Source organism: Trachypithecus francoisi, unplaced genomic scaffold (genome assembly GCF_009764315.1).
Source record: "Trachypithecus francoisi isolate TF-2019V2 unplaced genomic scaffold, Tfra_2.0 Lachesis_group20, whole genome shotgun sequence".
Lineage (NCBI taxonomy): Eukaryota > Metazoa > Chordata > Mammalia > Primates > Cercopithecidae > Trachypithecus > Trachypithecus francoisi.
The window spans coordinates 20,998,422-21,021,737 of record NW_022681466.1 but is presented as its reverse complement, the minus strand read 5'-3'; the positions used below and the strand labels follow the sequence as shown (position 1 = coordinate 21,021,737).

Genomic DNA, 23,316 nt, shown 5'->3' with positions numbered 1-23,316 from the left:
GCTCAAGTGATCCTCCCACCTCAGTCCCTCAAGTAGCACCCAGCTGCATTTTGGATTTTTGAAATAGGGATATTCAACTCACAGTACCAAAGTAGTAATGAAGGCTTTTAAACTTTTATTTTAAAAAATTACAAAGGCCCTGTGTATCTCCTTGAGATGTTTCTAGAGTACTGCTTTTGTAGGCTGAATTTAGGATATCTTATGTCCAATCTCTGCCTTCAAAATACTAGTTTCATCGTTGATTCCATCTACTCTTAACAGTTTAGCTTCATATTTGGATTATGGATGAATTCCAAGTTTTCTATACTATTCTTCGGAAAACACTCCATACATTGTTTGAAATATTCCTGCCTGCCGAAAAGACCCAGAAGATAAAGCCATGATATCCCGGTTCAAGTTCATTCTCCAATATTAATAGTTTTAACTTCAGGAAGGTGACTATAGGAAGCCTGTCTGAACCTTTCTTAGTCTAAGATTAGCCCATACCTCTATGTTTTCCCAGAACTGATGTACTCATTCCTATCATAGCATTTATTCCACAGTAACAGTTGACTGTGAACAACTTAAGGGCAGCAATATCTTACTCAGTTACATCTCATGGTTGCATTACAGTACCTGGCAGTCAACAACTTTCTAGATTTTCTTAGCTGTAAAATGCCCATCCACTCTACTTCACAAAGCTTTTAAATAAATAAGATCATTTATGTGAAAATATTTTATAAATGATAAAAGCTGTTATATTATCAAGCTTATTAGCCTACACAGCAAACCGTCTTAGGTACGTGTTCAATATTCACAAAAAGGTCTAAAAGGAGCCACATTTTAGATTATTTATACTCTACTTAACTAAATTTGTATTTCTTTTTTCTTGAGATGAGGTCTCGTTCTGTTGCCCAGCCTAGAGTGCAGTAGCACAATTACAGCTCACTGCAGCCTCAACCTGCTAGGCTCAAGTGATCCTCCCGTCTCAGACCCTGAGCAGCTGGGACTACAGGGCTATGCTACCACGCCTGGCGAATTTTCTTATTTTTTTAGTAGAGACAGGGTTTCCCTATGTTGCACAGGCTGGTCTAGAACTCCTGAGCTCAAGTGATCCTCCTACCCTGGGCTCCCAAAGAGCTGGGATTACAGGTGTGACCCACCACGCCCAGGGCCTCAAGGACCCTTTTTAAAGCACTTTATATACATTAGGTTGAACCACACGTAGCTGTCATTCTTATAACATGAAAACTGTCAAATACTAGCAAAACTTTATATGGTGTCACCTAATACCTTGTTAAACCTTAAAATGTTATGAGGTGATAAGAAAAAGCTCAGAAAGGTTATGTTTGCTTAAAGTACCTGGTTAATAATCTGGCTCCAGATACCTGTTTTAAGCACTAAGCTATAATAACACGTGCCCTTTTTTTGTTTTTTTGAGACGGAGTCTCACTCTGTCACCAGACTGGAGTGCAATGGCGCAATCTAAGCTTACTGCAACCTCTGCCTCCCGAGTAGCTGGGACTACAGGCGCATGCCACCACACCCAGCTAATGTTTATATTTTTAGTAGAGACGGGGTTTCACCATGTTGGCCAGGATGGTCTCAATCTCTTGACCTCGTGATCTGCCCGCCTGGGCCTCCCAAAGTGCTAGGATTATAGACATGAGCCTCCGTGCCCGGCCTTATTTTCTTTTTGAAAATAAGACTTCATAAAAATCTAATTGTTTATGTATAAACTGTACTACCCTAGTTCAGAAATCCTAGTTACCTCTAGTCATTTCACTTTAGTATGTCCCATAACTGTAATCTGGGCAAGTGGCAAAACAAAATATCTATTCTGAACTACAGAATATATCCATAAAACAGAGTTGCCTTCAATTCCAACTTTATATTAGTTTTTTTTTAAAGTATGTATTTTTTCTGATTACTGGACATGCTTATTATAAGAAATTTACCTCAGAGCTTTTAGAGACATGTTTGTTATTGATGTACAGGAAGCCAAGTCAAGGTGCCTGAGTTTGGAACAGAACTTGCTAAGGCTAGTACATGTACTGAAAAATGGAAAAAGGAGAAAATAATGAATAAACAAGACAAGTACACATCCTTGGTATATCAGACACTGTTCTCATTAAACATATGTGTATATATAGGAACTGTAAAATTTTCATACCCCTAAAAAAGCAGTTATATATCTTAGGACCCTTCACATTGAGGAAGAGACAGATACCATTCACAAAGAAAAAAGGCTGTGCTGCATATGAGAATTTGCATGAGGGGAAGATGATGTTTGATTCACATTTTAAGATGTTAACAGCAATTGACAACATGATACTTATGTGATTTCTAAGAGACCTATATGCATTTTGCAAATCTAGAAACACCAGAAGCTAATGGCTATCTACTAGCACACAGTCAAACATGAAGAAGAAAAGCTCTGCATGTTTTTTCACTTAAATCCCTACTCAAGATAACCTTTTGCATAACAGTTATGTAGGAAATGGATTTTTGCAAAGTATACAAAAGATGGATGGTGGACTGATATTGGGCTGAAAAAAGTAAGTTTATGTATTAAAGACTTTTCTCTGGCAGTCAAGTTCTCATTTTAATTTTTTTTTTTTTTTTGAGATGGAGTCTCGCTCTGTCACCCAGGCTGGAGTGCAGTGGCCGGATCTCAGCTCACTGCAAGCTCCGCCTCCCGGGTTTATGCCATTCTCCTGCCTCAGCCTCCCGAGCAGCTGGGACTACAGGCGCCCGCCACCTCGCCCAGCTAGTTTTTTGTATTTTTTAGTAAAGACAGGGTTTCACCGTGTTAGCCAGGATGGTCTTGATCTCCTGAACTCGTGATCCGCCCGTCTCGGCTTCCCAAACTGCTGGGATTACAGGCTTGAGCCACCGCGCCCGGCCCTCATTTTAATTTTTAACAGATCATGAAAAACTTCAAACACAAACAAGAGTAAATAACACAGAGAACCCACATGTACCATCAGTAAACTTCAACATTTATAAATACTATTTTTCTTTTTGAGACAATCTTGCTCTGTTGCCCAGGCTGGAGAGCAGTGGTGCAATCTAGGCCCACTGCAACCTTCACCTCCGGGTTCAAGCGATTCTCATGCCTCAGCCTTCCAAGTAGCTGGGACCACAGACACACACCACCACACCCAGCTAATTTTTCATATTTTTAGTAGAGATGGGGTTTTGCCATATTAGCCAGGCTGGTCTCCAACTCTGGGCCTCAAGTGATCCACCCGCCTCAGCCTCCCAAACTGCTGGGATTACAAGTGTGAGCCACTGCGCCTGGCCCAACATTTATCAGTATTCTACTATTAAATATTTTTATTTCTTGGGAGGCTGAGGTGGGTGGATCGCCTGAAGTCAGGAGTTCTAGACCAGCCTGACCAACATTGTGAAACCCCATCTCTACTAAAAATACAAAATTAGCTGAGCATGGTGGCACACGCCTGTAATCCCAGCTACTGGGAAGGCTGAGGCAGGAGAATGGCTTGAGCCCAGGAGGCGGAGGTTACAGAGAGCCAAGATTGCACCATTGCACTCCAGCCTAGGCAACAAGAGCAAAACTCTGTCTCAAAAAAAAAAAAAAAAAATTTATATCATCTCTTCTTCTCCCCTTTTTTATTCCAGGATTTTAAAGCCAATTCCAAACATACCATTTTACCTGTAAATATTTCAGTATCTATCTATCTATCTATCTATCTATATATTTTGAGACAGAGTCTTGTTCTTGTTCTTATTGCTCAGGCTGGAGTGCAATGGCACGATCTTGGCTCACTGCAACCTCCGCCTCCTGGGTTCAAGCAACTCTCCTGCCTCAGCATCCCAAGTAGCTGGGATTACAGGTGCCCACCACCATGCCCAGCTAATTTTTGTATTTTTAGTAGAGACGGGTTTTTGCCATGTTGGCCAGGCTGGTCTTGAACTCCTGACCTTGTGATCCATCTGCCTCGGCCTCCCAAAGTGCTGGAATTACAGGCATGAGCCACCGCGCCTGGCCTTGGTATCTATTTCTAATAGGTAAATACTTTAATTTCTTAATATCATCTGATGCTGAAATGTTTTAACTTTTCTCCAATTATACCATAAATGTTTTTGACAAGTTGATTCGTTCAAATTAGGATCTAAACAAGAGTCACACATTCTCTTTGGCTGATATGTCTTCTAGGTCTTTGCGTGGGCCAATGTTTTCATTTCTTTTTTCTTTTTTTGTTATAGACAAGGTCTCACCCTGTCACCCTGGTAGGAATGCAGTGGCACTACCATAACTCAATGTAACCTCCAACTCCTGGGCTCAAGCTATCTCCTACCTCAGCCTCCTGAATAGCAAGGACTACAGATACGTGCCATCACACCTAATTAAAAATTTTTTTTGTAGAGACAGGGTCTAACTATGATGCCCAGGCTGGTCTCAAACTTTTGGCCTCAAGTGATTCTCTTGCCTTGGCCTTCCAGAGTGCTGGGATTACAAGCATGAGCCACCACACCCGGCTTGTTTTCATTTCTTTTGAATAGAGTCTTAGGAATGTAATTGCTAGATCCTATGGCAAAGTTATGTTTGACTTTGAAAAAAACTGCCAAACTGTTTCCCAAATTGGCCATACCATTTTACATTCCCACCAGAAATTCATGAGGGTCCCAGTTTTTCCAAATCCTTGCCAACACTTGGCATTGTCTCTCTTTTTGAATACAGTTATCTTAGTGTGTATGGAGTGGAATTGCATTGTGGTTTTACTTTATAATTCTGTAATGAAAACTTTTTCTTTGCTTTTTTTTTTTTTTTTTTTTTTTGAGATGGACTCACTCTGTTGCCTGAGCTGGAGTTCAGTGGCGTGATCTCAGCTCACTGCAACCTCTGCCTCCCACGTTCAAGTGATTCTTCTGCCTCAGTCTTCTGAGTAGCTGGGACTACAGGCGCGTACCACCACACCCAGCTAATTTTTTTTGTACTTTTAGTAGAGACAGGGTTTCACTATGTTGGTCAGGCAGGTCTCAAACTCCTGACCTCAAACGATCCGCCCGCCTTGGCCTCCCAAAGTGCTAGGACTGCACGAATGGTGAGCCACTGCACCCGGTATAAATAACTTTTCTTATTCTTATTTGCCATTCATATGTCTTCGGTGAAATGTCTATCTAAGACTTCAGCCCATTTTTTTTGTTTAACTGTCTTCTCATTATTAATTCTAAGAGCTCTCTACATATTCTTAGAGAAGCACTGTTATTAGACATATGACCTGCAAATACTTTCTCCCAGTCTGTGTCCTATCTTTTCATTTTCTTTCTTTTCTATCTTTTAAATTAGAGTTGGAGTCTCACCAGAAACACCAGTCAGGCTAGATTTGATCTTCTGGGCTTAAGTGATCCTCCTGCCTCAGCCTCCCAAATAGTTGAGACTACAGGTGTAGGTCATGGTGCCTGGCCTTTTCCAATTTATTATTTTTATTTTATTTTATTTTTTTCCTCAGATAATCAGGCAACGTGACCTTTCATATTTTTATTTTTTTAAGTTAATAGTATCTTCAGAAGCGTATTTATTTATTTATTATTATTATTTTTTAGACGGAGTCTTGCTCTGTCACCCAGGCTGGAGTGCAGTGGTACGATCTCGGCTCACTGCAACCTCCGCCTCCCAGATTCAAGTGATTCTCCTGCCTCAGCCTCTGGAGTAGCTGGGAGGCATGTGCCACAACGCCTGGCTAATTTTTTGTATTTTTAGTAGAGACAGGGTTTCACTGTGTTAGCATGGTCTCAAACTTCTGACCTGGTGATCTGCCTGCCTCAGCCTCCCAAAGTGCTGGGATTAAAGGCGTGAGCCACCGTGCCTGGCAGAAGCATAAAAGTTTTTAATTTTAATGAGGTACAATTTTTACAATTTATCATTTTTTTCTTTTATAGCTTGTCTATGTGTGGGCTCCTTTCTAGGCACTTTATTTTAGTCCACTGACTGATACGTTTATGCTTATACCACCAGCACATTGTCCTGATGACCGTTCCTGTAATAATAACCCTTCAAACCAGGTAGTGTAAGTCCCCAGACTTCACAGTCTATCAAAATTGATTTTGTTATTCTAGAACCTCTGAATCTGCACATGAATTTAGAACCAGCCTTTCAATTTCAACAAAAAAACCTATTGGGATTTTTTATTGGAACTGCACTGTATCTGTAGAACAATTTAAGGAAAACAAGTATCTTAACAGGCTCAGGCCTGTAATCCCAACACTTTGGGAGGCTGAGGCAGGCAGACTGCTTGAGCCTAGGAGTTTGAGACCACCTTGGGTAACATGGTGAAATTTTCTCTCTACCCAAAATAGAAAAATTGGCTAGGTGTGGTGGCACATACCTGTAGTCCCAGCTACTTGGGAGGCTGAGGTGGGAGCTCAGGAGATGGAGAGTGCAGTGAGCTGTGGTTGTGCCACCATTGCATTCCAGCCTGGACAACAGAGCAAGACCCTATCTCAAGAAACAAACAAACAAACCCCAAACCAAAACAATATTGAGTTTCTAAATCTATATGTATGAGTCAGGAGTGGTGACTCACGCCTGTTGTAATCCCAGCACTTTGGGAGGCTGAGGCAGGCGGGTCAGTTGAACACAGGAGTTCAAGACCAGCCTGGCCAACACGGTGAAATCCCGCCTCTACTAAAAATACAAACAAAAATTAGCCAGGTGTGGTGGCAAGCGCCTGTAATCCCAACTACTTGGGAAGCTGAGGTACGAGAATTACTTGAAACCAGGAGGCAGAGTTTGCAGTTAGCTGAGAATGTGCCACTGCACTCCAGCCCGGGCAACAGAGCGAGACTCAGTCTCAAAAAAAAAAGAAAAAAAAAAAAGTATGTTTATTTCTCCATTTATTTATTTAAGTCTTCTTTTTAAAATTTTCTTTTCTCTAACTTTTGTTAGTGATCATTTTATAATTTTCAGCGTATATGACTTACACATTATTTTTATTAAGTTCATCCTTACATATTTTATATTTTTGGGTATTACTATAAATGATATATCTTAAACTTCATTTTCCAATTGCTGATTGCTAGTATACAGAAATAGAATTGAGTTTGCAAAGTAGTCAGGTATCTCATTACTTTGCTAGAACTCAATGGCTCTAGTAGCTTTGTAATAGATTCCATGGACTTTCCTATGAATCCAATTATACCAATTATACCATTACGTGAATGCCTTTTATAATCCTTCCTCTATTGCATTAGGCACAACATCCAGTACAATGTTGAACAGCTGTGGTAAGACCTGATATCCTTGCCTTGTTCCTGATGTTAGGGAATCTTTCATCTCAGGAAGTCTTTCATCATCAAATATGATGTTGTAAGAGATTTTTTCACGTATATACTTGATCAGGTTGAAGAAGTTACACTATCTTATTTGTCCATAAACTTTTTTTTGAGATAGGGCTTCAGTCTGTCACCTAGGTTGAAGTGCAGTGGCATGATCACAGTTCACCATACCCTTGACCTCCTCGACCTAAGCGATCCTCCCACCTCAGCCTCCTGAGTAGATGGGAACACAGGTGTGCGCCATCATGCTCAACTAACCTTTTGTTTTTTGTAGAGATGGGGTCCCACTATGTTGCCCAAGCTGGTCTCAAACTCCTGGGTGCAAGCAACCCTCCTGCTTTAGCTTCCCAAAGTGTTGGGATTACAGGTATGAGCCAAAGAACTCAGCCTTTGTGTTCTTTCTTGACTAATCTAGACAAAGGTTAATCAAGCTTATTCATTTTACTTTGAAGAATCAACTTGTACTTCATAAATTTTCTCCATTCTGTGCCTTTTTTTTTTTTTTTGGAGACACAGTCTTGCTCTGTCACCCAGACAGGAGTGCAGTGGCCGATTTCGGCTCACTGCAAGCTCTGCCTCCTGGGTTCATGCCATTCTCCTGCCTCAGCCTCCGGAGTAGCTGGGACTACAGGCGCCCACCACCACGCCCGGCTAATTTTTTCTTTTAGTAGAGACGGGGCTTCACCATGTTAGCCAGGATGCTCTCCATCTCCTGACCTAGTGATCCACCCGCCTCAGCCTCCCAAAATGCTGGGATTACAGGCGCGAGCCACCGCGCTAGGCCACCTATTTTTTTATTTCATGGATTTCCAGTATTATTTCCTTCCTTCCTTTGGATTTAATTTACTTTTCTCTATTTTTTTCTTCCTTTTTGGTAGGGAGGGAGGGAGGAGAGAGGAGAGACTCTTTTCTAGCTCTCTAAGCAGACTAGATCCTTGATTTTAAAACTTTTCTTTCTTTTTTGAGATGGAGTCTCATTCTGTCACCCAGGTTAGAGTACAGTGGCACAATCTCAGCTCACTGCAACCTCTGCCTCCTGGGTTCAAGCAAGTCTCCTGCCTCAGTCTCCCAAGTATCTGGGACCACAGACAGGCACCACCACACCAGGCTAATTTTTCGTATTTTTAGTAGAGATGGGTTTTTGCTGTGTTGGCCAGGCTGTTCTTAAACTCCTGACCTCAAGTGATCCGCCTGCGTCGGCCTCCCAAAATACTGGGATTACAGGCATGAGGCGCTGTGCCTGGCCAAACTTCTCCTTTCTAATATTAGCATTTGATGCTATACAGTTTGCTCTAAGCAATACCTTAGGTGTATTCCACAAATTTAAAAAGTTACATATTCTCATTATCACTCAATGGAGATATTTTCTAAATTTCTTTGTAAGTAGTTCTTTGAACTATGGGTTATTCAGAAGCATGTCATTTAATTTTCTAATCTTCCAGGTATCTGTTATTAATTTCTACTTTAATTTTGTTGAGGCCACAGAACATACCCAATATGATTTTAATCCTTCCAAATGTATTACATTTTGTTTTATGGCCCATTATTTGGTTTGCCCTATTGAATATTCCAAACGTACTTGAAGAGAATGTTTATTCTGATGCTTTTTGGTGTAGCAATCTATAAATGTCAATTATATCAAGCTCATCATTGATAGTGTTGCTTAAGTCCTCAATAGCTTTACTGCTTTTTGGCATACTTGTTTTATAAGCCAGGGGTACTATTTAATACCTTTTTTCATCTAATCTTTTTCCTTAAATTTACTCCATCTGATATTAATGTCCACTCCAACCTTCCCAATTAGTATTTATAATAGTATATATTTTCCCATTCTTTTACTTTTATTTTTTAAATTTTTGCACATATTTGTACTTGTTATTTAAAATTTTTTATTTACTTACTTTTTGAAATGTGGTCTTGATAGGTGGCCCAGGCTTGAGTGCAGTAGCTATTAACAGGCATGATCACAGTGCACTGCAGTCTCTAACTCCTGGTCTCAAGTGATCCCCCTGCTTCAGCCTACCAAATAGCTGGGATTACAGGCGCATACCACCATGCCTGGCTTGTAACTGTTATTTTTAAACTCCTTATTGCTTAGTTCTATTTCAGTCATTTCTGGGTTTCTTTCTTTCCTTCCTTTCTTTTTTTTCAAGAGTTTCGCTTGTTGCCCAGGCTGGAGCGCAATGGCACCATCTCGGCTCACTGCAACCTCTGCCTCTTCTGGGTCTATTTCTATTAACTGGCTTTTCTTCTGGTTTTGGGTCACATTTTTCCATTGCTTTGTTATAATTTTTGATTGAGTGACAAATATTCTGTATGCCACACTGCTGGGTGTCTGGATTTTGATGTCTTCCTTTAAAAAGTGTTGAGCCATGTTTTGGCAGGCAGTTAAGTTTGTTTTGGATCAATTTCTTTTTTTTTTTTTTGAGATGGAGTCTTGCTCTGTCGCTCAGGCTGGAGTGCAGTGGCATGATTCAGCTCCTGGGTTTGAGCGATTCTTCTGCCTCAGCCTCCCAAGCAGCTGGGCTTACAGGCACATGCTACCACGCCTGGCTAATTTTTGTACTTTTAGTAGAGATAGGGTTTCACCATGTTGGCCAGGCTGGTCTTGAACTTCTGACCTCAGGTGATCTGCCCACCTTGGCCTCCCAAAGTGCTGAAATTACAGGCATGAGCCACCGTGCCCAGCCTGATTCTTAAAATAAAATAAAATAAATAAATAAATAAATAAATAAAAATATTTAATAGAGCAGGTCTAGTTTAGCCCTACTACCAAAGTGTAATCTTTCTGGAGTCTTTATTGAATGTCCCAGGTGTTCAATGAATTTTCTCCATTTTGGGTGGGTGGAACTTCATCCAGCCTTATTAAGTGCTGGAAATTCTTCGGCTTATAGTTTCCCAGTAATTGTTTTTTTCCTCACTAGATCTTCTTTGCCAACCTGTGTGGGGTCTCACCCTGTGCATGAAGAGTTTACTATTCAGCCAAATCTACATATGGCATTGTCTGAAAAATGCCTCAGTCACAAAGTGAGGATAATCATATGGCTCACTTCATTTGTTTCTCAGTCTTGTGCTACATGTACAACATCCTAAACTGGTCTTCTAGGTTTTGTTTAGTTTTCTAGTTGTTTACAGCAGGAGGGCAGTTATTATCACTGTGAGAAGTAGAAGTCTACTTGGATTTTTTTTTTTTAAGACATAGGGTCTCACCATGTTGGCCAGGCTAGGCTCAAACTCCTGGTCTCAAGTAGTCCTCCTGCCTCAGCCTCCCAATGTGCTGGGATTACAGGTGTGAGCCACCACACCTGGCTGCTTCTTTATTATTTTTTGAGATAGGGTCTTGCTTTGTTGCCCAGGTTGGAGTGCAGTGACACATATCTCAGCTCACTACAACCTCTGGCTCCTAAGCTCCCAAGCCCAAGCAATCCTCCCACCTCAGGCTACCAAGTAGCTCGGACTACAGGCATGTACCACCATGCCTGGCTAATTTTTTGTATTTTTTGTAGAGGTGGGATTTTGCCATGTTGCTGAGGTTGGGTTAAAGCAATCCACCCACCTCGGCCTCTCAAAGTTCTGGGATTACAGGAGTGAGCCACAGTCCCCTGCTGCTTCTTTGATTTAAAAAATTTGTGTATTTCAAGGCTAATACTATGTTTAAAATAGTGTATTTTTAAATTCACTAAAATGTGGAAATGTGAATACTGACAACTGGTTATCTGATGATTTTAAGATACTGTTTTTAGAGCAGTGATAAAGTTAATGCACTTACGGCCAGGCGTGGTGGCTCATGCCTGTAATCCCAACACTCTGGGAGGCCGAGGCGGGCAGATCCCCTGAGGTTCCTGACCAGCCTGGCCAATATGGTGAAAACCTGTCTCTACTAACCATACAAAAATTGGTAGGGCATGGTGGCATCCCCCTGTAATCCCAGGTACTCAGGAAGCTGGGCTGGGATTGCGCCACCACACTCCAGCCTGGGCAACAGAGCAAGACACCATCTCAAAACAAACAAACAAAAAAAGTTAATGCACTTACATGAGAGACTTTTATTGTTAAAGAGTACATACTGAAGTATAGATTAAATAATATGATGTCTAGGACTTTTCTTCAAAATAAGATGAAATGAGAGGGGATAAGTGGGTGAAGTTATTAATGAAACAAGACTGGCTGTAAACTGGTAACAGTTAAAGCTGGGTGATGGGCTCAATACACTTTTTTGTCTACTTCTGTGTATGTTTCAAATTTTCACATTTAAAAAAAGTCAGCAGAAGTAATTTCTCTCTGTGTGACTATAACTCCAACTCGGGTTCAAGGGGTTTTTTCTTTGAGCCAGAGTCTTGCTCTTTCACCCAGGATGGAATACAGTAGTGTGATCTCAGCTCACTGCAACCTCTACCTCCTGGGTTCAAGTAATTATTGCGCCTCAGCCTCCGAGTAGATGGGATGTGCCACCATGCCTGGTTAATTTTTGCATTGTTAGTAGAGATGGGGTTTCACCGTGTTGGCCAGGCTGGCTTGAACTCCTGACCTCAAGTTATCCACCCACCTCAGCCACCCAAGGTGCGGGGATTTTAGGCCTAAGTCACTTGCACTAGGCCAGTTCATGTGTTTTTAATTTGTAGGGATTGCTTTCATTTCTTTTTGACTTAATTTTTGTTTGAATGATGTAAAATATTTACATGGCTATTAAACGATAAAACATAATTCAGAGTTCTCCCTTTTATCCCTGTTCCTTGTGTTTTCTCACTTCCCCATATAAATAACTGTTTTTACTTACTTTATTTTTGATTGGCATTTCCATTCTTTTTGAAAATAAATAAATATGGATATATATATATGTATTAAGTCTTCTGGCCCTACAAAAGGTGTATTATACAAACTCCTCTGCAGTTTCCTTTTCTTCATTTAACAACATGTCCTCAAGATCACTCCAGAGTATTATATAGAGATTTTCCTCATTACTTTTATTCAACCAGTACTCTACTGATAGACATTGGATAGTTTCCTATCTTTTGCTATTACAAGTAATGTAGTAGCCTTGCACATATATATTATGTTTTCGCCAATGCATCTTGAGGATAAGATAGATTCTGACAAAAAAGCATTAATTACATATCACTTTTCTAGATACCAAGTGGTCAAATTCTTAATCTTTATAACATAAGTACTCAAAGGAAACAAAAATTAAAAGATAATTTATCTAAAGCAAATGTAGTTCTGTTGGTATAAAGTAATGGTGGGGGAAGAGGTTAGTATATTTCATCTCTCACAGTAAAGGTTTCCAAATCAATCTATAGGAATACTTATTAGTAGAGGCCGGGCGCAGTGGCTCACGCCTGTAATCTCAACACTCTGGGAGGCCGAGGCGGGCAGATCACGAGGTCAGGAGATCCAGACCATCCTGGCTAACACAGTGAAACCTCATCTCTAGTAAAAGTACAAAAAATTAGCCGGACATGGTGGCATGTGCCTGTAGTCCCAGCTACTTGGGAGGTTGAGGCAGGAGAATCGCTTTAACTCAGGAGGCGGAGGTTACAGTGAGCCAAGGTTGCACCACTGTAGTGTAGCCTGAGCGACAGAGCGAGACTTCATCTCAGAAAAAAGAAAAAAGAAATACTTATTAGTAGAGTTAATGAATAACTACCTTCTAGGTCTAATTTCTGGGACTATAAGCCTCTTGAGGATGAAGAATTAAGCTTAATTTCCTTCAGATCATGACCAACAGAGACACAGCACGTTTAGTGAATCATTTTAATTTAATAACTGTTCTCAGGACTGATTATCATAAGCTGTTTAGTCCTCTGTTTAAGATTTTAATCTTTTCATAGAATTATGTTTACTATGGCTTTTAGTTGGTAGCTACTAGTATCTTGAAATATAAATAATCCCAGTAATATGTGTTATTACTATCCCTACTGTATCTACATTGACGACAATTATTAAAAGTTTCACCTTAAATATCAAAGATAGAATTCCAAAACAAGTTTCTCATTCCATTTCTACTTTGATGCTGCTTTCTCTTTTAAAAATATCTTTCCTCTACAAAACCAATACAAAATTTGCTAAATATAGTTAGTGGCCTGAATTTAAAGGTAGTATCAGCCAGACATAAGGGGCTATGACTTATCCTCCTAAAACATAAAATACTTACGCGTCCGTTGTCTTTGTACACCCATTTAGATTCAGTACTTCAATGTTCCTGCAGTTTTGTGCAAAGGTTCTTTATAGGAAAGAAAGTAAGAGGTTTCAAATGAAACAAGCAAAATTCCAGGCATTAAAAAAGTAATAAAATATATTATTATTGGTAATATTGATTGTTGATACCTGTGATACTGTGATATAAAGGAAAAACATGTATTTGGTCTTCATCCTCGGTTCTTGGCATCCAGTCCCTAAAATCTTTGTAATTTCCTGAGTGATAGTATCTTCTGTTACAGGTTGGTGAAAAGTAATCGCGGTTTTTGCCATTACTATTAATTAACAGTAACTGCCATTACTGTTAATGGCAAAAACTGTGATTACTTTTGCACAAACCTAATATAATATTTGGTCTTCAATCATGTCTATGATCAAGGAACCTCTATAAAAACCCCTAAATGATAGGGATCAGAGAGCTTCTGGGTTGGTGAATGTAACCACATGCCAGAAGGGTAGTATACCCCAATTCCATGGGGACAGAAGATCCTGTGCCTGGGACCCTTCTAGACCCTGCCTTATACACCTTTTCATATTCCTTCTACCTCAGCCTCCCTAAATGCTGGGATTCAGGTGTGAGCCACTGAGCCTGGCTATGATTTTTTTTTTTTGAGATGGAATCTCTCTCTGTCGCCGAGGCTGGAGTATAGTGGTGCCATCTCAGCCCACTGCAGCCTCCACCTCCCAGATTCAAGCGATTCTCCTGCCTCAGCCTCCTGAGTAGCTGGGATGACAGGCACGTACCAACATGCCTAAGTTTCTGTATTTTTAGTAGACAGGGTTTTGCCATGTTGGTTAGGCTGGTCTTGAACTCCTCACCTCAAGTGATCCACCCACATCAGCCTCCCAAAGTGCTGAGATTACAGGCTTGGGCTATCATACCTGGTTTAAATTAATTTTTTTTTTTTTTTTTTTTGAGATGGAGTCTCACTCTGTCGCCCAGGCTGGAGTGCAGTGGCGAGATCTCAGCTCATTGCAAGCTCTGCCTCCTGGGTTTACGCCATTCTCCTGCCTCAGCCTCCCGAGTAGCTGGGACTACAGGCGCCCGCCACCTCGCCCGGCTAGTTTTTTGTATTTTTTTTAGTAGAGACGGGGTTTCACTGTGTTAGCCAGGATGGTCTCGATCTCCTGACCTCGTGATCCGCCCGTCTCGGCCTCCCAAAGTGCTGGGATTACAGGCTTGAGACACCGCGCCCGGCCCTAATTTTCAATTACAAATTCTTCAAACATAACTTTAAAAATTATTTTAAATTAAAAAAATAAATGATTGCTTATTTATTTTTAGAGACAGGGTCTTCCTCTGTCACTCAGGCTGGAGTACAGTGGCGCAATCACAGCTCACTGTAGCCTCAACCTCCCAGGCTCAAGTGATCCTCCTACCTCAGTCTCCCTAGTAGCTTAGTTTACAGGCATATGTCACCTAATCTGGCTAATTAAAAAAAGTTTTCTGTAGAGATGCGGGCCTTGCCATGCTGCCTAGATGGGTCTTATACTCCTGGCCTCAAGTGTAATCCTCCCACCTAGCCTCCCAAAGTCCTGGGGCCACTGCCCAGGTTAGGGTTAACCATAACCCTAAAAAAGAACTAGGCTGGGTGCGGTGGCTCATGCCTGTAATTCCAGCTTGGGAGGCTGAGGCAAGAAGACTGCTTGAGTGCAAGAGTTCGAGACCAGCCTGGACAACAAAATGAGACGCTGACTCTATAAAAAAGATTTTAAAACTTAGCCAGGCGTGGTGGTACACGTCTTTAGTCACAGCTACTCAAGAGGGGGAGGATTGCTTGAGTCCAGCAGTTCAAGACTGCAGTGAGCCATGATTATGCCAGGGCACTCCAGTGAGCCATGATTACGCCAGGGCACTTCAGCCGGGTGACAGTGCGAGACCTTGTCTCAAAATATAAAATAAAAATAATTAATTAATTAAAAAAAACTTATTCAAAGCTCCAAAAGAATCACTTATGATGGGGAATGTGGGATTTTTTCAGGCAGTACTTGTTTATTGTTAAAACTACATTTCTTATTACTGGATATTTTCAGATTATAAGCAATGTATGTGTGGTTGCATTTTTAATAACTTAGTAATTTTAAAACGATTTTAGCCTTTTCTGGGTGAGATGGTGCTGCTCTTCACTTCCATCAAGATTAATCAACAGTGATGTTTTCACCTTAATGCATTGTCTCCCACTCCAAGACATCCACGAAGACTTAACTTTCGTAAAAAGCCCCCACATCGTTTTGAAATATTCTCCACTACTCGGCCCTGTAAAAAGAGACAGGCAAACAAAAAGATAACCCACCTCATTACTTTAGAAAAGAACACATCCTCATTTTTAACGATTTATAAACAGAGAAAATGCTTCTATTATGACCTAATTAATTTAATAGGAAAATTGTAACTTACCCTGGGAAAGCTTTCCTGATTAAGCCACAGCTACTGAAGTACAGTAACTACATTTATTTTTTTGTATCTTTTCCAAAATGTTTATAATATTATAGTACTCTGCTTATAGTAGGGACCCAATCAACATTTAACAAAAACTGGCCAGTTTTGTTTTGTTTGGGCTGGGCACAGTGGCTCACACCTGTAATTCCAGCACTTTGGGAGGCCAAGGCAGGTGGATCACGAGGTCAGGAGATCAACAACATCCTGGCTAACACGGTGAAACTCCATCTCTACTAAAAATACAAAAAATTAGCCGGGCGTGGTGGCAGGCACCTGCAGTTCCAGCTACTTGGGAGGCTGAGGCAGGAGAATGGCATGAACCCGGGAGACCGAGCTTGTAGTGAGCCCAGGTCTCGCTCCACTACACTCTAGCCTGGGCGACAGAGCGAGACTCTGTCTCAGAAAAAAAAAAAAAAGAGAATTGCGAAAAACAAAATCCAGTGTAATGTTAGTGAGTATTATTTTATTTTATTTTTTAGTTATTTATTTTTTGAGACAGAGTCTTGCTCTGTCGCCCAGGCTGGAGTGCAGTGGCCGGATCTCAGCTCACTGCAAGCTCCGCCTCCCGGGTTTACGCCATTCTCCTGCCTCAGTCTCCCATGTAGCTGGGACTACAGGCGCCCGCCACCTTGCCCGGCTAGTTTTTTGTATTTTTTAGTAGAGACGGGGTTTCACCGTGTTAGCCAGGATGGTCTGGATCTCCTGACCTCGTGATCCGCCCATCTCGGCCTCCCAAAGTGCTGGGATTACAGGCTTGAGCCACCGCGCCCGGCCATGGGTATTATTTTAAAAGCACTTTGGTTGGTTTCAAACTCCTGACCTCAGGTGATCCGCCCACCTTGGCCTCCCAAAGTGCTGGGATTAAAGATGTAAGCCATCTCACGTGCCCTCAAAAAATCTTATTTAATCCTCAAGAAGCCATGAAGAAGCTATTATTTCTACCTTCCTGATGAGAAGGATAAGAACTACAGAGTTCAAATTCAGTTTAAAATAATTTAAGGGTAAGCCATTCTCCATTTTATAGGTAATAGGCTATACTAAGAGATAAAACATGGGGGGGGTAAGTGAGAGGAGGAAAAAAACCTCTCTCTGTAGCAAAAACAATTCAATAAATGGCTTTGGCTTTATCCAACCTTTGTCCTCCAAGAAATTGGCTCCTCAAGAATCAAAACAAATATCTCAAAAAAATATATATACAAATGCCATCCTAACTATACCTAACAGAGGTATAACTCCCTGTTCTTCAGTAAACAAATATAAAATGTCTTCACTAAAATAAGCAAACATAGATTCCATGTTCCCACTGCAAAAGCAAACTTTTAGTCCTATTTCAGGACCAAAGAGTCCTATTTAGTCCTACTAATACTAAGTAATTGTATTATTTCAGTGAAATAATCTGGCTCATTCTCAAAAACTGCAGAAACTCTAGGGAACTCTGGAGGTTCCTGTAAACTTCAGATGCACTGAAAATAGTATTTCCTCTCTCTAAGGAAAATGAGATTAATATGGCCAGAGCTAATCTGTTCCATGCTGTAATTACTAACATAAAAACTGGGGCCACACACCACATAATTATACCTCAATATCCCTCTGGAAATCAAATAGGTCAATTCGCTGCCAGTTACTGCCATCCAGAGCCAGAACATTCCAGGCCTATTTTAAAGAAAAAGAGACAAAATGAGTAGAAGCTAAAATTAAGGGAAAAAGGCAGCAATATTCAAGTTCACAATTCAACCAACTAATGACTAAAATGGATCCAAAAATTTATCAGGCCCTACCCACTTACTCCCAAATGATGTATCTTACTCCTGACCCATACTGTATTCTCCAATTAGATAATCTCATAAATGAGTGGGTACTAGAAACTAGCAGCTACGAAAGATCTTAGGCCAGGCATGGTGACTCAAATTTATAATCCCATCACATTGGGAGGTCAAGGTGGAAGGATCACTTGAGCCCAGGAGTTTCAGATTAGCCTGGGCAATATAGCGAGACCCGATCCCTATAAAAAAAATTTTAAAAGTCAGCCAGGCGTGGTGGCTCACGTCTGTAATCCCAGCACTTTGGGAGGCCGAGGTGGGCAGATCACCTGAGGTCAAGAGTTTGAGACCAGCCTGGCCAACATGGTAGAACCCCATCTCTACTAAAAGTACAAAAATTAGCTGGGTGTGGTGGCATGTGCCTGTAATCTCAGCTACTTGGGAGGCCGAGGCAGGAGAATCACTTGAACCCGGGAGGCGGAGGTTGCACTGAGCCAAGATTGTGCTACTGTATTCCAGCCTGGGCAACAGAGCGAAACATCTTGTGGGGGGGGGGGGGGAATTTAAAAAATTAGTCAGGCGTGGTGGCACACACCTGCAGTCCCAGCTACTCGGGTGGCTGAGGTGGGAGGATCGCGTGAGCCTGGGAGGTAAGGGCTGCAGTGAGTCATGATCTCACCGTTGTACTCCAGCCTGGGTAACAGAGCAAGACCTTGGTAAAAAACAAAAACAAGACTAACCCTCCCTCCCCCTGCCCACACACACTGAAATTAAAGAAGTTAAGGAAAGGGCAGGTTGTGATAAGTATCATAGACGCAAGGTGTTTTCTAACTGGAAAACTCTAGTTTCTAATACCAAAATGAGACAAAAGTTCAGTTGATGAAAAGCAAGTCTTTCTTCTATCCTTAAAAATATGATCCTTAAAAAAAATATCCTTCTAGGCCGGGCGCGGTGGCTCAAGCCTGTAATCCCAGCACTTTGGGAGGCCGAGAAGGGCGGATCACGAGGTCAGGAGATCGAGACCATCCTGGCTAACACGGTGACACCCCGTCTCTACTAAAAATACAAAAACTAGCCGGGCGAGGTGGCGGGCACCTGTAGTCCCAGCTACTCGGGAGGCTGAGGCAGGAGAATGGCGTAAACCCGGGAGGCGGAGCTTGCAGTGAGCTGAGATCTGGCCACTGCACTCCAGTCCGGGCGACAGAGCGAGACTCTCCCTCAAAAAAAAAAAAAAAAAATCCTTCTATCTGGAAAAATATGAAGGTAAATCCAAACATCAAAGGGGACAGTACTCTGAATACTGCTCTATTCTCACTCTCTTTTTCTATATGTAGAGTATATATAGAGATAAATATATGTATTTCTTGAGACAGGTTATCACTTGGTCACCTGGGATGGAGTGCAGTGGCTCAATCATGGGTCACTTGCAGCCTTGACCTCCCCAACTCAAGCAATCCTCTCACCTCAGCCTCCCAAGTAGCTGGAACCACAGGCATGCATCACATCTGGCTTTTTTTTTTTTGAGACGGAGTCTCGCTGTGTCGCCCAGGCTGGAGTGCAGTGGTGCAATCTCGGCTCACTGCAAGCTCCGCCTCCCGGGTTCACGTCATTCTCCTGTCTCAGCCTCCCAAGTAGCTGGGACTATAGGCACTCGCCTCCAGCCTGGCTAATTTTTTGTATTTTTAGTAGAGATGGGGTTTCACTGTGTTAGGCAGGATGGTCTTGATCTCCCAACCTCGTGATCCGCCCGCCTCGGCCTCCCAAAGCTCTGGTATTACAGGCGTGAGCCACCGCACCCAGTCTTAATTTTTAAAATTTTCTGTAGAGATAAGGCTCCCTATGTTGCCCAGGCTAGTCTTGAACTCCTGGCCTCAAGCAATCCTCCCACCTTGGACCCTCAAAGTGAAGGGATTATAGGTGTGAGCCACCAGGCCTAGCCTTAGTTCAGTACTTCTTTGCTATCTATATCCTATCACCTGGTAGGACTTACAACTGTGATACAGTGATTTGGGACTTAGAAAAGATACTATCATTTCTCTGAAACTTTGTATTTTATTATTTTTTTTTAAGACAGAGTCTCGCTCTGTTGTGCCCAGGCTGGAGTGCAGTGGCACAATCTCGGCTCACTCCAAGTTCCGATTCTGCATTAACTGTGAATCTTACTAAATGGAATTACTGGTGAAGCAAATTTATCCATCGAGACTATCTGGTATGTGTTACGTATGTATTCTGTTGGCGCTGGAAGATGTCTGTGTGCCTGTATCAACATGCGACTTCAGGTAAAGTTTCTTCATGTTCACAGTTCTTAGCAAATGCAGTTTCAATCCATAGACAGCCAGCAGTGGATGTTACTACAGAAAAATGCAGGATTACGATTGTCCTTGTGTAGGCCGGGCGCTGTGGCTCACACCTGTAATCCCAGCACTTTGGGAGGCCGAGGTGGGCAGATCACGACGTCAGGAGATCGAGACCATCCTGGCTAACACAGTGAAACCCTGTCTCTACTAAAAATACAAAAAATTAGCCGGGCGTGGTGGTGGGCGCCTGTAGTCCCAGCTACATGGGAGGCTGAGGCAGGAGAATGGCGTGAACCTGGGAGGTGGAGCTTGCAGTGAACCAAGATTGCACCACTGCACTCCAGGCTGGGCGACAGAGAGAGACTCCACCTCAAAAAAAAAAAAAAGTCCTTGTGTAAAAAATAAATAAATGAAAAATGAACTAGAGAAACATAATAAAACAAGATTTCATCACAATTTTGAGTCAAGTCTAAACTTTCAATATGCATGTTTATTGCTTTTTTCATCGAAAATATTTCCTGTTTATATTATGCAAATAAGAGATACAAAAAGTCAGAGACAGTATATATAGTAGAATCCCATCATAAATTTACATGGGCTTGTGTATGTCATTGGTGAAATAATATCCTTTAACACATGAAAACATACAAGTAACACCTAAATGGGTGGCCTATGAAAGAGGCTGTTATTATCAGTATGAAGAAGGGGTCCCCTATAACTATGTCAACCATACTTACTTACCCTGGAGACCTGAGCACAGCGGCACAGGGTAACAACATCTAGAAAAGAAAATATCCTAAAAAGAAAAGAGAGAAATACAACTTTTATTGTATGATAAAGTAGTTGACCTTTATTTATTTTGAGACAGGGTCTAACTCTGTCAGCCAGGCTGGAGAGCAGTGGCATAACCTGGGGTCAGGTGATCTTCCCACGTCAGGCTCCTGAGTAGCTAGGACTACAGGCGCCTGCCACCATACCTGGCTAATTTTTAATTTTTTGTAGAGACAGGGTTTCACCATGTTGCCCAGGTTGGTCTCGAACTCTTGGGCTCAAGCAATCAGCCTCCCAAATTGCAAGGACTACAGGTGTGAACTACTGCATCCGGCCAGTATCATAAAGTAGTTGCTCTTGATTTTAGCATAGAAATAACTGACTACATGTATATACACACACAAACACAAAGGCAGTTCTTTAGAACAAACACACAAAACGCTTGAGCAATCTGTGAAGATAATACTGCCCATATAAAACACAGTGGGAAAAAATGTTTTACTTGATAATGTACATACAGATGCTGACCAAGTTCAATCACCTACACCAAAGGATAATAAATAATTTCTAGCTGTTTTTTTTAAAATACAAAAAAAAAAAAAAAAAAAAAAAAAACTTTCCACCTAAAATTATCAAAAGAAAGAAGCTAGGGGAAGGATCTTTTTTTGTTTTGTCTTGTTTTGAGACAGGGTTTCACTCTGTCACGCAGGCTGGAATGCAGTGGCACAATCACAGCTCACTGCAGCCTTGACCTGGGCCCAAGCAATCCTCCCACCTCAGCCTCCCGAGTAGCTGGAACAAGAGGCACATGCTACCAAGTCTAGGTAATTTTTAAAATTTTTTTTGCAGAGATGAGGGTCTCCTTATGTTACGCAGACTGGTTTTGAACTCCTGAGCTCAAGCAATCCTCCTGCCTCAGACTAACAAAGTGCTAGGATTGTGTATGCATGAGCCACCATGCTTGGATGGGCAGGATTTTTTTATTTGAAACAAAGTCTCGCTCCTGTCGCCCAGGTTGGAATGCGGTGGTGCACTCATCATTCACTCCAGCCTCAATCCCCCAGGCTCAGGTGATTCTCCTACCTCGCCTACCAAATAGCTGGGAGTACAGGCGCATGCCACCATGCTCAGTTAATTTTTGTTTTTTGTTTTTTTTTTTTTTGAGATGGAGTCTCGCCCTGTCGCCCTGGCTGGAGTGCAGTGGCCGGATCTCAGCTCACTGCAAGCTCCGCCTCCCGGGTTTACGCCATTCTCCTGCCTCAGCCTCCCGAATAGCTGGGACTACAGGCGCCCGCCACCTCGCCCGGCTAGTTTTTTGTATTTTTTTAGTAGAGACGGGATTTCACAGTGTTAGCCAGGATGGTCTCGATCTCCTGACCTCGTGATCCGCCCTTCTCGGCCTCCCAAAGTGCTGGGATTACAGGCTTGAGCCACCGCGTCCGGCCTGTTGTTCTTTTTTTTTTTTGAGACAGAGTCTCACCCGGTTGTCCAGGCTGGAGTGCAGTGGCATGATCTCAGTTCAAGTGATTGTCGTGCCTCAGCCTACCAACTAGCTGGGATTACAGGTGCCTGCCACCACGCCCGGCTAATTTTTGTATTTTTAGTAGAGATGGGGCTTCACTATGTTGGGCAGGCTGGTCTCAAACTCCTGATGTCAGGTGATCTGCCCTATCTCAGCCTCCCAAAGTGCTGGGATTACAGGCGTGAGCCACCACACCCAGCCCCTGATGGGAGGGATCTTAATGAAGTATTTTACAGTCATGAAGGAAAAAAGATAATTTAATAAAGCCTAAAAAGCAGCAATGAAAAATGTTAAATGTCTAGAAAAAAACCCCCAGAAACAAAATAAAATATAAATTAAAAAAATCTCTACATATTTCATTCTAATTTAATAAATTACAAAACTCTTTTAACATAGCAATGTTAGAAAATATTTACTGTCTAGAATTTTTCTCAGTCTTATAGAAGGTAAATAAATACTTATTTTGAAGTAGACCAGTAAGTTAATTTGGTTAAAGCCTGATAAATCACACCATAAGCTACCTGTGAAAATAGGTCAGGGAATCCTGGAAATAAAAGTGAATGGGAGATCAGGCAAGGTGACTCATGCCTATAATACCACCTCTTTGGAAAACTGCTAGAGGCCAGGAGTTCAAGACCAGCCTGGGCAACACAGTGAGGCTCCCTATTTTAAAAAAGAAAATAAAAAACATAGCTTTGCCTAGGTATGATGGCTAAAGCCTGTAGTTCCACCATTTTGGGATGCAAGGGCAGGAGGATAACTTGAAGCCAAGAGTTTGAGACCAGCCTGGAAAATGCAGTGAGACTCTGTCTCTACAAAAAGTTTAAAAATGAAGCTGGGAACAGTGGCTCACGGCTGTAATCCCAGCACTTTGGGAGGCTGCGGTGCGGTGAGGTCAGGAGTTCAAGACCAGCCTGACCAACATGGTGAAACTCTGTCTCTACTAAAAATACAAAATTAGCCACGCGTGGTGGTGGGAGCGTCTGTCATCCCAGCTACTCGGGAGGCTGAGACAGAAGATTCACTTGAACCTGGGAGGTGGAGGTT

At 41.9% G+C, this 23,316-nt stretch overlaps 1 protein-coding gene and 1 long non-coding RNA gene across 5 annotated transcripts in view; both read right to left on the bottom strand.

The window, feature by feature from the left end:
* Positions 1-23,316, bottom strand: part of FBXL20 (F-box and leucine rich repeat protein 20) — a 147,625-nt gene that overhangs the window by 25,599 nt on the left and 98,710 nt on the right. For 2 of the 4 annotated variants that reach the window (XM_033183205.1, XM_033183206.1), the window contains exons 3-7: positions 20,718-20,772; positions 17,498-17,572; positions 15,642-15,736; positions 13,436-13,504; positions 1,938-2,033 (exon numbers count right to left, since the gene is read on the bottom strand). In XM_033183205.1, the coding sequence (XP_033039096.1) occupies positions 1,938-2,033; positions 13,436-13,504; positions 15,642-15,736; positions 17,498-17,572; positions 20,718-20,772 (390 nt within the window). The remainder of the gene's footprint in view (positions 1-1,937; positions 2,034-13,435; positions 13,505-15,641; positions 15,737-17,497; positions 17,573-20,717; positions 20,773-23,316) is intronic. The other 2 variants (XM_033183207.1, XM_033183208.1) reach the window with 1 other exon arrangement.
* On the bottom strand, positions 4,073-11,587 carry LOC117067105. Its single transcript, XR_004430612.1, has 3 exons — positions 11,575-11,587; positions 7,744-7,748; positions 4,073-4,273 (listed from the first exon to the last, which is right to left on the bottom strand). It is a non-coding gene; the product is annotated as an uncharacterized LOC117067105 (long non-coding RNA).